At 40.8% G+C, this 13,142-nt stretch overlaps 2 protein-coding genes across 2 annotated transcripts; one reads left to right on the forward strand and one right to left on the reverse strand.

Moving 5' to 3' along the window:
- Nucleotides 1-1,015: 1,015 nt before the first annotated feature.
- On the reverse strand, nucleotides 1,016-4,457 carry LOC146579360 (tripartite motif-containing protein 16-like). Its single transcript, XM_085269253.1, has 2 exons — nucleotides 4,286-4,457; nucleotides 1,016-3,569 (listed from the first exon to the last, which is right to left on the reverse strand). The coding sequence occupies exon 2, from the start codon at nucleotides 3,271-3,273 to the stop codon at nucleotides 1,600-1,602; it is 1,674 nt and encodes a 557-aa protein (XP_085125379.1). The 5' UTR covers nucleotides 3,274-3,569; nucleotides 4,286-4,457; the 3' UTR covers nucleotides 1,016-1,599.
- A 2,795-nt stretch (nucleotides 4,458-7,252) lies between these two features.
- Nucleotides 7,253-12,279, forward strand: LOC146579361 (uncharacterized). The gene is made up of 4 exons (XM_085269308.1): nucleotides 7,253-7,527; nucleotides 8,528-8,716; nucleotides 9,817-10,080; nucleotides 11,183-12,279. The coding sequence occupies exons 2-4, from the start codon at nucleotides 8,545-8,547 to the stop codon at nucleotides 11,929-11,931; spliced, it is 1,185 nt and encodes a 394-aa protein (XP_085125434.1). The 5' UTR covers nucleotides 7,253-7,527; nucleotides 8,528-8,544; the 3' UTR covers nucleotides 11,932-12,279.
- Nucleotides 12,280-13,142: the final 863 nt, after the last annotated feature.

Consider the following 13,142-nt stretch of genomic DNA (forward strand, 5'->3'; position numbering starts at 1 on the left):
AATTTCGCTGTGCAAGAAACCGCACAATGACAATAAAAAGCTCTAAGTCTAAGTCTCTGAATGGTTTCAACTTCTTGATTGACTGTTCTGAGTGATAATTTTTAGCTTTCCCAGTTAGGTGGAGATGCTGAGCTGCTAATGTCAGAAGCATGATACGTTGGAAGCCATCATCAAGTACTGCATGTTTCCAGGGGTTTTTTGCCATTACGCAGGAGCACTTTCACAACTTTTAACAGTAAAGTAGGACAGTCACTCGGTCTATCAAAGTACAACATCCTCCCTACAGGATTAACTTCAGTTCTAGGTCTCTGAATCACCTCACACAGGATCTGTAGATGTTGTCCCATGCAGGTAGCAGTCTTTTCCCAGATCGCACTTTGCAGCCTGATGAGTTCTAGCACAATGCCAGCACCGTTTGTTTCCCTTTATTCAGTTTATTTTCTCATTCTTTGTCTAGTTAATAAACTCAGGGCACTTGCTAATGTGGTGTTCAGGTGAGCAGCAATATGCACATGCTGCCTTAGCTGTTATGATGGGTTGTGCTGCCTGTACAGGATGGGATGCATTTGTCCCATGTAATATTGTTGTGAGTGGAGAGGTGTACTTACGGGCAGGTCGTGGCTGGTTAAAGGATGAGACACGACTGTCCTTTCTTGGTTGACACTTGCACTCTATTTGCAACCAGGACGAGAACAAAGGTAAGTCATACATCATATCTCCTTGTTTCCTATAAATGTGCCGTTTGAAGCAAGTAGAATTTGACAACCCACTACAGCAACTACAGAATAAAACCACTAACCAGACTGATGACAGATTTCAAACATGCTGAATATGAAGAGTAGTATAATGTAAACTCACATGATTATCAGCCATAAGAACAAATTCAGATTTATATTGATGATATATAAGGTATATAAATGTTAGTACAGTGTTATGGTCTGTCTAGGCGTGGCAAGACCATAACATAAGAGTGATCCATCCCCATCTGATCCAAAGCAGCACATCACGCAATTAATACTTTTTGACAGTGATTTATTTACAATGAGTGAATTTAGAAACAAAGGAAGGGAGATTATTATAACTTCGAACCTAAGGACAAAATAACAAACAGAAGGGAGCCTATCTCAGGGATAAATCAAACTTACCTATTCAAAAGAATTAAACCAAACCACAACGACTTACCTCCCTAACTAACAAAAACAGGAGAAAACTGTAATCAAACAAAAAGGCGGTCCACCCGTACATGCTCCTGCATTAAACAAACATTACTATACAGTAAACACACAGTCTGCCAGTTGGGATGGGCCGAGGATGAATGACTGGCCGTCCAGGGGGGTGTCTTCTTATATGCTGCCTCCTGGTCATTAGCCAATCGGTACGAACAGTCCCACTGGATGCACCAATCATGGAGACGCACCTGCACACTCAGATTTGAATATTAAAATTACGACAACAGTCGTAACAAAAGTTTGAATCAGTCCAACATTATTTTCACACATCAATGGACCACTGAACTTCTCAGCTTCTAAAATGTAAAGCCTCATTTAGAAACTACACAAGTACATATAATGGTCAGGGATCAACATGAACCTGTCTTCTCTATTTGACTTTAATCAACTCTGCAGTGGCTCCAAGTCCATAAAGAAAAAGTCCAGCATAGAGCGGCTGAGTGAATGTGGTCTGGACTCTGTGGAGGAGAGTCATGGTTTCAGAGACGCTGTAGAAAGACAGAATACCTGCTCTGTGATCCAGGTACACTCCTACTCTGGTGGACGGAGGACCTGAGAGGTGAGTTTGGACATTGTTATGGCGAAATTTATTATTGTCTGTGTACCAATATAATGCCCAAGATTTGTCGTTGCGTCCAAAGAAACATTCATTCACTCTCCCTACTCTGCCGATGTTCTTGTATGTGACTGCTATACAAACTCCTCCCCATCCCCACTCCACCTCCCAGTAACAACGTCCAGTCAGACTCTCTCTACTCAGGACCTGATAACATCCTGTGAATCTGTCTGGATGATCAGAATAAGACTGTTGTTGCTTCATAAATGTTACTTTTCTGTTCCCTTCAGATAATAACAGATGTGTGTGAGTTGTGTTTGGATCCAGTGTGATTTCACGTGAACATTTTAAGAATCCAGCTCTGGTCTTTGGCTCTGCTGGTGACAGTAAAACATCCTCTTCAGTGACTGTCAGTGAGATGTTTGTCCATTCCTCTCTCAGAATGTCCTGTAGTTTATCTCTGGTCTCTGACACAGCTGCTGTCACATCCTCAAAGTAGCTCAGAGGACGAATATTGATGCTGGATGAGTGTGTAGACTCACTGAGTGCTGACAGTGAGGGGTAGTTGTGTAGAAACTGGTTGTGATCCTCTGTGTGTGAGAGCTGCTCCAGCTCGCCGTCTTTCCTCTTCAGCTCAGCGATCTCCTGCTCCAGCTTCTCCTGAAGCTCTTTGACTCGACTCACTTCAGTTTCCTGCTGGGATCTGACCTGCTGCTTCACATCAGAGCTTCTTTTCTGGAGGAGACGGATCAGCTCAGTGAACATCTTCTCACTGTCCTCCACTGCTTTATCAGCAGAGCCATTGATGGCCTCCACCTCCTGTTGAAGCAGCTTCACATCTTTCTCTCGCTCCTGGATTCTCTGCTGGATGTTTAGTCGTCTCACCTCGAGCTCCTTCTGCTTCTCAGTCCTTTCTGCTGCAGCTGGGACTGTTTCATGGCCTTTATGTTCATCCATTGTGCAGAGATAACAGATACTCTGCTGATCAGTACGACAGAAAATCTTCATCACCTCATCATGACGAGAGCAGATGTTCTCCTGGAGCTTCTTGGAGGGGGCCACCAGCTTGTGTTTCTTTAACGGAGCTGCATCATAGTGAGGTTGGAGGTGTTTCTCACAGTAAGAGGCCAGACAGACTAAACAGGACTTGATGGCTTTCAGCTTCCTCCCAGTGCAGACATCACAGGCCACATCTTCAGGTCCAGCATAGCAGTGATCAGCTGGAGCAGCTTGGAGTCCAGTCTTCTTCAGCTCCTCCACTAAAGCTGCTAACATGGTGTTTTTCTCCAGGACAGGCCTCGGTGTGAAAGTCTTCCTGCACTGAGGGCAGCTGTGGATTCCCTTCCTGTCCTCTTCATCAAAGTGGGTTTTAATACAGTTCCTGCAGTAGCTGTGTCCACAGGGAATAGTCACCGGATTTATCAGTAGATCCAAACAGATGGAACAAGAGAAGGTTTCTCGGTCCAGCTGAACTCCTTTCTGTGCCATTTCTCCTCTCAGTGTCAGTGACTGTGTGAGTTTCTCTTCCTTATAACTGAAACTAGTCTGATCTCTGATCTCAAAATGTGAATGGAGCCTGTCAGCTCTTACACATCACCACATGTTGACTGCATGTCAGAATGATAGAAGTGATACAGACGATGGTATCAGATCCACATTAACGTGATGGTATCAATACTTTAGTTTGTGTCTCTCCTTTAACTTAAGTCCGCTTCATCAAACAGCACCTCTCTTCTTCTTCAGATCTTAATGGCATTTGGCAAACACAGATCCATTTTCATCACCTGTGCAGACAAGGGTAAAGCAGTGAAAAGGAAAAAAGAAAATCTTTGAATCAATCAATTACACAATTGGCCTGACAAATTCCTTCCAATTCTAGCAAACTGTTGCATCCAGTAATATGTGTTTTACTGATTTGATTGTTTTCCTAACCAATGTTTCCAAGACAAGTGAGAATCAACAGACACCCCAACATAAAACTGCCAGTCCTTTACTCAGGACATGATATGTGCAATTTAGACATTTGTCATCTTTAAATCACGTCCTCACAGTGAAACTTTTGTCATTCTCTTTAATAAGAAAGAAACAAGTAATCTGAGCTGCTTTGATACTTACAGCATCTCCGTGGTGGGGGGAGGCCTAATCTCATAGCTAATTTATCCACATCTACATCTTACTTGGCTCATCAAACATAATAACAACAGACAAGCCGTCACATTTCTCGCTATAATATGCATTTTAAAACAGAACTTTTGTCCCCGTTTCTGTTTTCTTTTTTCTATTTCAGGTACTCCGGATAAAACCCCACAGACGCTCTTTTGTTGTCAGGCAGCAGACTGTGGAGTGCATTAACGCTTATTTGACTGAGTCGTGTGTCTTTATCTTGCTGAAACACATCTCTACAAACACTCATCAGAGAGCCGTTTCTCAGTATTTTAGCACTCTTCATCTCCCTACAGGCGTATTTATCGCTGTTGTTACTAAATCTGGTTCCACTCACCGAGCCGAAGAGTTTTTCTTCTTGGGCCATTTTTTTATACTTTACATCCCTCTTCGTGTCTCGTTGTCACGGTTACACTGTCCATTTTCTCCACATTACAGATTTCATTTTGCTCTTATTGTGGTTTTCGCCTCGTTTAACTTCGTCGTCGTCGTCGTCGTTTCTTGGCGGTTAGCAAACAACGACGTGGCGCATTACCGCCACCAAGTGGCTTGGAGTGTGGACTAGCGTTAGCTCATAGCAAACAATCAAATAAATAATACAGTTTATTATTATTGTTGTTGTTGTTGTTATCATCAACAACAACAACAACAATAATAATGCTAGAATAAAACACATAACACAACGTTGACAAAAGAAGAGCAATAAACACAAAAGCACAAGATAAAATGAACAAACAGTGGGTTCACAGTGAATATGCAGATTTGAACAGATGGGTTTTGAGTCTTGATTTAAACTGGGGGAGCAAACCAATGTTTCTTATATCTGGGGGCAGAGAGTTCCACAGCCTGGGAGCAGAGCAGCTGAAAGCTCTGCTTCCCGTGGTGGTGAGGCCATAAGAAGGCACAGAAAGCTGGATAGAAAAAGAAGATCGAAGTGAACGGGCAGAAGAGGTAGTGCTTAACAGGTCAGAGAGGTAAGGAGGAGCAAGGTTATGAAGGGCCTTGACGGTGAGCAGAAGAAGTTTGTATATTATCCGGAAGGACCCAGTGAAGTTTAGTGAATTTTGAACCAGTTGAAGCTTATGGGGGGATTTTGGAGGAAGACCCTGGAAGAGAAAATTACAGTAGTCAATGCGGGAGGTAATTAGACTAGGACAAGAATGGATGTAGACTGGGTGGAAAGAGAAGGACGTAATCTGTTGATATTGCGTAGATGGAAATAGGCAGAACGAGATTATTGATGTGAGATTTAAAGGAAAGTGAACTGTCTAGGATGACACCAAGGCTCTTAACCTGAGGAGAAAGGAAAACTGTGGAGTTATCAATAAGCAGATAGAAATGATTTGCATTCAAAAGGTTGAATTTAGTGCCAATAAGGAGGATTTCAGTTTTATCCTCATTTAGCTTAAGAAAATTAGAGCTGAACCAGGATTTTGAGTCAGGCATTCTGTAAAAGAAGAAAGTGGGAGGGAGGATGGATGGATGTCAGAGATGCTGAGAGAGGAAAGTCTGCTTAGAAGGACAGAGTGAGAGATGAGATCACTGAGGAAGACAGGTTCAGGGGGGCGGTATACAGTAGCTAAGATGGTGCAAATAGGTCCAGTCAGACCAAATTCAGACCAAACACATGGGTCAGCTACACGAGTAAAAATAGGACCGTAATTTCCTAGCATGTACAAAAGAAAATGACTGTAGTCATTGTCAAAGAGATTGTTAAAAGTTTGAAAATAGTTGCCGTCTAATTTTTAAATGGCGATAGATTGCCAACTGAATGACACTTTACTGACCATCTATTTGAATTCTTGTTGTATTCTTATACAGCAACATATATGTGATTTTTTATGTGTTAGCAAAGTTAATTGATAGATAATACAAGTATTTGCTAAAATGACCCCAACTGTAGGCAGATTTTAGACTGACAGCAGATATTATCGACAGCTTAATAATCAAATTTTCCAGCAAAAACAAAAAAACAACTCAAGTGAGGGAACTTTATCTTAGTGCACAAAACAGATACTGACAACATTTAGATTTAAGGACATAATTTGCAGCTGGAAATAAATGTGATAAATAGCAATATGCTCATATTGCAAAATGTTAAAAACTAATAGCAATAATATAGCATTGTGAGTGAAATATTGTGATGAAATTCGTTATTATGGCTGATAATGTGAGTTTAATTTATACTGGTATTTATATTCTTTAAATGTCTCAGCAGCAATCAAAATAATAATTATTATTATTTTAAAGAAATCTGAATCTGAACATATTTCAAAGCTTCAAAGTGAGTTCTTCATACATGATACGTGACAAACATTGACACACATTGCACTTAACATTAAGCCGCTGTGCTTAAATAACATGGATCTCACAAAGGCCAGCACTGTTAAAATAGAGCATGGAAAGGGCCAGTGTGCATCTAATGTGTTACATTTTTGCAGTCAAAGTATTTTACTGAATATATTTTAATGTATTGATTCTAATTATTTCAACTTTATTTCATTTCCACTATATTTGTCTGGTATACATTGTAATTTGCACTCTCTAGTGGTGGAAAGATAAAGCTCCATGGAGCATTGAAGCTTTTATCTATTTGCTTCGTTCATGGACTGAAGCTTTACGATGCTTTATTTGCTCTTTTGTGCCATCAAGTGGACAATAAATGTAAAACAGGCAGAGTGATTATAACGACACTCTGTGAGGTATCGTAATGAATAAATGAATGAATTATGTTTGTGATGCCAATATATAAATTGTGAACATATTAACTCTGTGTGTGTCTACATGGTACAATGGAGGGTTCAAAAGGGAAACTGAAACCAAAATGGCGGGAAGGTTTTGCACTTGTGCTACTAGGGACATAATGTAACACCTAAAATAAGAGCAGTATTTTAATCATTTCAAGCAACAAAAGTTTATACAAGTTGGAATTTACGTTTTTCTGTCCTTTCTAATACTCTAGATGTTTCCAGTGTTTGGTTGACCCAGCTATGTTTGAACCTCCACTGTTGTGTCCGCAGGTCTGCGGTATTCAAATGATGGGACAGTTTTCTACAATTACATTATTAGAATACATCAATTTACCTTGAGTCACAAGGTCTGTGTGTGTGTGTGTGTGTGTGTGTGTGTGTGTGAGAGAGAGAGAGAGAGAGAGAGAGAGAGAGAGGTATCAGGAAGTGAAATAAGAACAGAAGTCGATGGCGGGAGAAAGAGCGGTGGTGAAAAAAGTTCAACAAGAGGCGAAAACACACACACACACACACACACACAAACAGAGGAGGGGGGAGGGTCCACGAGAGGTTTGACCGGCAGGTCTGCGAAGGGACCGGAAACAGCAGAGCGACGTGACGTTTCAGGAAGTGAAGTAAGAACAGAAGTCGATGGCGGGAGAGAAGAGCGGGGGTGAAAAAAAGGTCAAACAAGAGGGGAAAATACAAAAAAAAACAAAAAACAGTGAAAGTAAATCTGTAATGTGGATGAAACGGACAGTGAGCGCAATGTAACCGTGACAACGAGACACGAGGACGGATTTAAGTCGAGGTTAAAAAACTGTCTCCAGAAGAAAAAGTCTTCGGCTCGGTGAGTGGAACCAGTTTCAGCTACAACGGCGATAAATAAGCATGCAGGGAGGTTAAGAGTGATATAATACTGAGGAACGGCTCTCTGATGAGTGTTTGTAGGGATGTGGTTCAGCAAGGTAAAGACACACGACTGAGTCTAGTAAATGGAAAGGAGGTGCAGTTTGGGCAAAGTGTTCAAGCAGTAGGTAGAATGACAATGTGGTGGAAAAAGTGACAAGATGGTGATAAAGTGGCTGAAGTGATAACGAGCTCAGCATAGACAGGAAAACATGACAAACATCATGTGGAATCAGCTCATTGTTATTGTTATTAATATTTTTACTTCAGCTGGGGTAATTGATGGATGAAGGGAATAAGTTCCACTGAATTACAACAAGTAGATATAGGAAAATAAGATATGTGTTACTATATAAGCTATGGATTTATGAAGCAGGACAGATTATTGTGACGCAGCAGTTGCAGTGAGATTTAGAAACATTGTACTGTAATTTATTTAGAAGCGTGAAGCCAGTTCACTTGAGTAAAGAACAGCTCAAAAACCAACCGATCTGATGAGGGAAACAGTGATGGCCTACTAGCTAAATCAAGATGTGACCCTGTGAACGACTTCCCTAAACCTGCAGTCCAGCAGTTCATCTAAACAAAAGGCACCTAGACTAAAACAGATGTACTTGTGTTTGCTATACCATAAAACAATAAAAGAAGGTACGAGCTCTTCTTGTGACTCCAGGATCTGAGTGTGAATGCCAGAACACTCTGGAAGACACACAGTCTTTGCAAACTACTAAGGATCACATATCCTATCACTACACAATCAATTATTCACCTCTAAGCATATATGGTTTTATTTTTCTAAGCATAAATGACAATCAACAATATAAACCTGACAGACTTGAATGGCCCGTATTTGTGAGAAACACAAACTAAAGTATTGATCCCTTCACGTTAGTGTGGGTCTTATACCAATATGTCTGTATCATTTGTATCGATCCGCCCAGCCCCAGCCTCAGCAGCAATGAGTTCAGCTCAGTATCTGAGAGAGTTCATCAAGGAGAGACTAACTGCTGTTTGTGAAGAAATCTTCTCAGAGGTTCAAAAAACCATCGTCCAGTATGAGGAGGAGATCAACCGTCAGCACAGACTGCTGGATATCAGCCGGACACCCGACAGAAACTCACACATCATAGGTATGGACATGTTTTTAACTCTGTGCTGTTCAAGCTCAGATTCTTCAGTGTGACTGACTTTACTAGAAGATGTTAAACTGGGTATTTATCAGTGCTGTGGGTCAGTGTCCAGTGATGGTAAATGGCCTGCATTTGTATAGCGCTTTTCTAGTCCATAGGACCCCAAAGCGCTTTACACTACATTCAGTCATTCACCCATTCACACACTGGCGATAGCCACATTGTAGCCACAGCTGCCCTGGGGCGCACTGACAGAGGCGAGGCTGCCAGACACAGGCGCACACCGGGCCCTCTGACCGCCACCAGTAGGCAAACATGGGGTTAGTATCTTGCCCAAGGATATTTGCAGCATGCAGCCAGGAGGCAGCCTGGGATCGAACCACCGACCTTCTGATTAGTGGCTGACCTGCTCTGCCACCTGAGCTACAGCCACCCTGATGGACTATGTTGGACTGGTGCAGGTCCATGGTCACTGCTAGATTAGGTGTTGTGCTGTTTGGAATAACACTACCCTCAGCCGTGGTGAGAATATCCAGAATAAATCTAAACTAGTTTATATCATTGCACAAAACCAGATTTCAATAAATGATTAAATATGTTGACCGAAGTTTTCTGCAGTTAAATTTAAATATAGTTAACGAAAGCTCCTTTTTTGATTGACATATTTTGATTCATTTATTTAAAGTGTTTGTCGAACAGATTCCACTGTTGAGTTCATCGAGTGTCAGTTTTCCTCTCCAAGCACTGAGACAGAGCAGTAAAGATAAAGGTAGATCTCAGATATACAATACACATTTAACTTTAAAAGTTGTTACCAGACTGCTCCGAAGTGGATGACCTGTTAGGAGGCAGTAAGAGAGGAGGAAAGACCACAGAGGAGGTTCATGGCTGTGGTGAAGGAGGACATGCAGAGAGTTAGTGTGAAAGCGGAGCGTGCTAGAGATGGTGTGGTGCAGGCAGATGATCTCCTGTGGAGGCCACTAAAGGGGGCAACCTTTTAGGATGGCTGCCAAACGCACAAAGTGCTTTTTAAAAATAGTGTTTTCTGTTACTGTTCATCACATTAATGACCTTTTTATTGTGTTTCTTTTCTCCTCAAGACCCCCCACAACAACATGTCTGTGAGGAAGAGGAGGGTCTGGATGAGCAGCAGGTCTGTAACCAGGAGAGGAACTCCAGTCTGGACCAGGAGGACCCAGAGCCTCCACAGATTAAAGAGGAACAGGAGGAGCTCTGCAGCAGTCAGGAGGGAGAGCAGCTTGGACTGAAGCAGGAGGCTGAAGGCATTATTGTCTGGACTGATGAAGAGCGACTCACACTGCTGGAGACCATCTGGAAACCAGAGTTAAAGTTGGATAGAATAGGTATGTAAAATTATTATTGCTTTTATATTATTAAAATGAATATGACTCATGTAGGATCCTAATCACAGGTTACAGTTTTTTTTTTCCTTTTTAGAAGCACAGAAAGAATTAAAAGTCCAATCAGCATGAATGCATCTCTTTTCTCTTAACATGTAACATTAAACCTCCACTTGGTATAAGTCAAAGAAACTGACTTGAGTCTGTATGTGTGTACAGTACCATATCTTATATGTTGGAGCTATTTGTTCTTTATTTTTTTCATTTTAAAATTTGTTTAAAGTTTGTTGTTAGTTGACTTATATTTTGGGGTTTATTTACAAGTTTTATTTGTAGGTTAATATTTGTTTTAATGTTTGTTGCGGTTTTGGTGTTTACCTTGTTAAGTCAGTCAGTAAGAGCTGTAGGGCCATTTGTTTGTATAAATATAGAGACTGGTATTGGACCAGCATGCACTGGCCTAAGTTTTTTTGTTTTTTTTTTTACCAGAGCAGGCGAAGCAGCAGCAGGAAGTAATAAAAAATGAATCTTGCTATTGCTTGCCAAACTGGACGAATAAGCCATAAAAACGCAACTTTCAAGTATGGATAGTGGACTGCTTTTGCCTGCGTACAAAATATTATCTCAGTGCAGTAGTAGCTTGTGGATTTGTAATTGTGGGATGCTTGGTTTGTCAATCAAAAGGAATTGCCACTACACTATATTTTAAAATACTTTGCACATATTTTATACTGTAGACAATAGCCCAGCAACCAGACCCTGAACTTCAACAGATAACAAACTGATGAGCAGTCAGGCCGAAGCCTCCATTTCTACCTGTTCATGTTTATAAAGTAAAATCACTATGACGACCACTTTAAAGTCTCTTTCTATTGGTTTTCATTTTTAATTTGTGTTTTCGGCTTTGTGCTCATACCTTAATACTAAGAGAAAGATCATATGTGTGTCCTTATTAGGATAGGGATTTGTGTTGGTGTGTGGCAAATTAGTAGAAAATGGATTTCAGGTCATTTTCACAGAGAAATGTGAAAGTAATGAGAATATTCAGAGTTTAGAAAATATTTTCACCCGTTTTTCTATCATTTTTCTCCGTTTGTCTCTTCAGACCCCACACAGCAGCAGGTCTGTGACCAGGAGGACCCAGAGCCTCTACACATTAAAGAGGAACAGGAGGAGCTCTGCAGCAGTCAGGAGGGAGAGCAGCTTGGACTGAAGCAGGAGACTGAACAAAAACTAAGCAGTGAGCAGCTCCTTTCTCACAGCTCTCCTGAAGCAGAGAGCCAAGAAGATAAAACAGGTCACGATCAGAGAGTAGACGACACTCCTGCATCAGACAGTCAGAGTAAAACTGAAACAAAGACAAATGTTCTAACATGTGACAACTGTGGAAAAATGTTCAACTCTGAGTCCGATCTGACTACACATCGGAGAGTTCACACACGTAAAAAATCATGTTGTTGTTGTTGGACCTGTAGGACAAACTTCTGTCAGTTCTTGAAACTTCACACAGGTAAGAAATCACATCCTTGTAGCACCTGTGGGAAGGAATTAGTTTCAAAGTCAGCACTAGAAGCTCACATAAGAACTCACACAGGTGAGAAGCCGTTTTCTTGCAGCACCTGTGGGAAAAGTTTCTGTCGGAAATCAGCACTGAAAACACATACAAGAACTCACACAGGTGAGAAGCCGTATTCTTGTAGTACCTGTAATAAAACATTCGGTCAGAACTGGACACTGCAAGCTCACGTAAGAACTCACACAGGTGAGAAGCCGTATTCTTGTAGTACCTGTGGAAAGAAATTCAATCGGAGCACACACTTAAAGAGACACATAAGAAAAATTCATAATGCTTGAAATATTCATGCTTCCAAAGTGTGAGACAGCTTTGAGTCGTAGCAGTGTGTGGGTGGTAGAGCTCACTAACCAGAAGTCAAATCGCTGCACTGATTTAAATAAATGTAGAAACTGATGTTTTGACTCTTACAATCTTTTCACATTTGTGACCTTAATCTGGTCAGTCCTTGAGTATGGGTGCATAGTTTTATGTTTTATGATAAGTGTGGTTTGGATGATCCTGTGGCTGGACTCCAGAGTTGGATCAGTTTGGCAGCGACTGTAGTTGTAATGGCTCTGCTAACGTATCCAGAATTGAAGACGTGTTCCAGTTTTTTGTTCGATACTGAAATAAATATGTGTGTTGAGGAAAAAGTCTGGGTGTTTTCTTTTGTTAAAAAAAAGAGAGAGAAAACAGTCTTAGAGGAACTATTTGTACACAGAATGTGCTCGTTTTTATTGAAAATGTAACCACTAGGTGGCAGTGTTTCATGAGACAGAGTTAGTGTAGCTGCCCCTGCGCTTATTTGAGCTAGTTGCTAGAAGTTGCTAAATGTCATTGACTTTCTGTGGTTTCTGGTTGTTAGTGATTAGCAAAATTACTTCATGAAACCAGCTCCACGGGGACACCTGCTGGCCAATTTTGTTATCGCTACATGTTGTAGATGCTGTTCTGTCAAACAATGATTCAGATAAGCCCAGCACAATTTTAAACAAAGTTCCTTACTACACCAGGCGATCAGTAATTACGATCAACAGAACACAGGGTTCCAACTGTTTTTGGATTCAGTTGGCTTTGGTTTTTGATCACAACCCACAAAGTTTGGTTGACATTTATAATTTCTAGTTCTACAACATCATCACAAGCATCAGTTCTACACTCTCAGCCAAAGGTAAACGCTGGCATAGCATTAGGTTCTAGTTTAAATTAATTAAAAAACATATATTGAAATGGAAAAAAAGACAAAATATGCTCTCCTCCTATATAAAAAAAGTAACGTTTGTTATATTTTCATGGGCTTATTCTGACCAATCATAATAGTCCATTTCACATACATTTTAAAATAATTCTCTGTTGACAAGCGTCTGTCATCATCTATATGACAGAAATCACAGAATACGATTATTTATTTAATTACACTTCTAGTGATTCTAATGTTTAAGAAACTACATTTGTCTGCGCAATCTACAGCAAAGTAAGAGAGACAGTTTTCTTTTGCACATGCTCGTGT

The sequence above is a fragment of the Mchenga conophoros genome, linkage group LG3 (assembly GCF_057382185.1).
Source record: "Mchenga conophoros isolate Kocher_MC1m ecotype Shallow Benthic linkage group LG3, M_conophoros_male_GT1.1, whole genome shotgun sequence".
NCBI classification, from domain to species: Eukaryota; Metazoa; Chordata; class Actinopteri; order Cichliformes; family Cichlidae; genus Mchenga; species Mchenga conophoros.

Excerpts from the sequence above, each read along its gene's own strand:
- LOC146579360 (XM_085269253.1), bottom strand. The coding sequence starts at position 3,273 with ATGGCACAGAAAGGAGTTCAGCTGGACCGAGAAACCTTCTCTTGTTCC.
- LOC146579361 (XM_085269308.1), top strand. The coding sequence starts at position 8,545 with ATGAGTTCAGCTCAGTATCTGAGAGAGTTCATCAAGGAGAGACTAACT. Across the intron at positions 8,717-9,816 it reads CAGAAACTCACACATCATAG|ACCCCCCACAACAACATGTC; the intron begins GTATGGACATGT and ends TTTCTCCTCAAG. Across the intron at positions 10,081-11,182 it reads GTTAAAGTTGGATAGAATAG|ACCCCACACAGCAGCAGGTC; the intron begins GTATGTAAAATT and ends TTGTCTCTTCAG.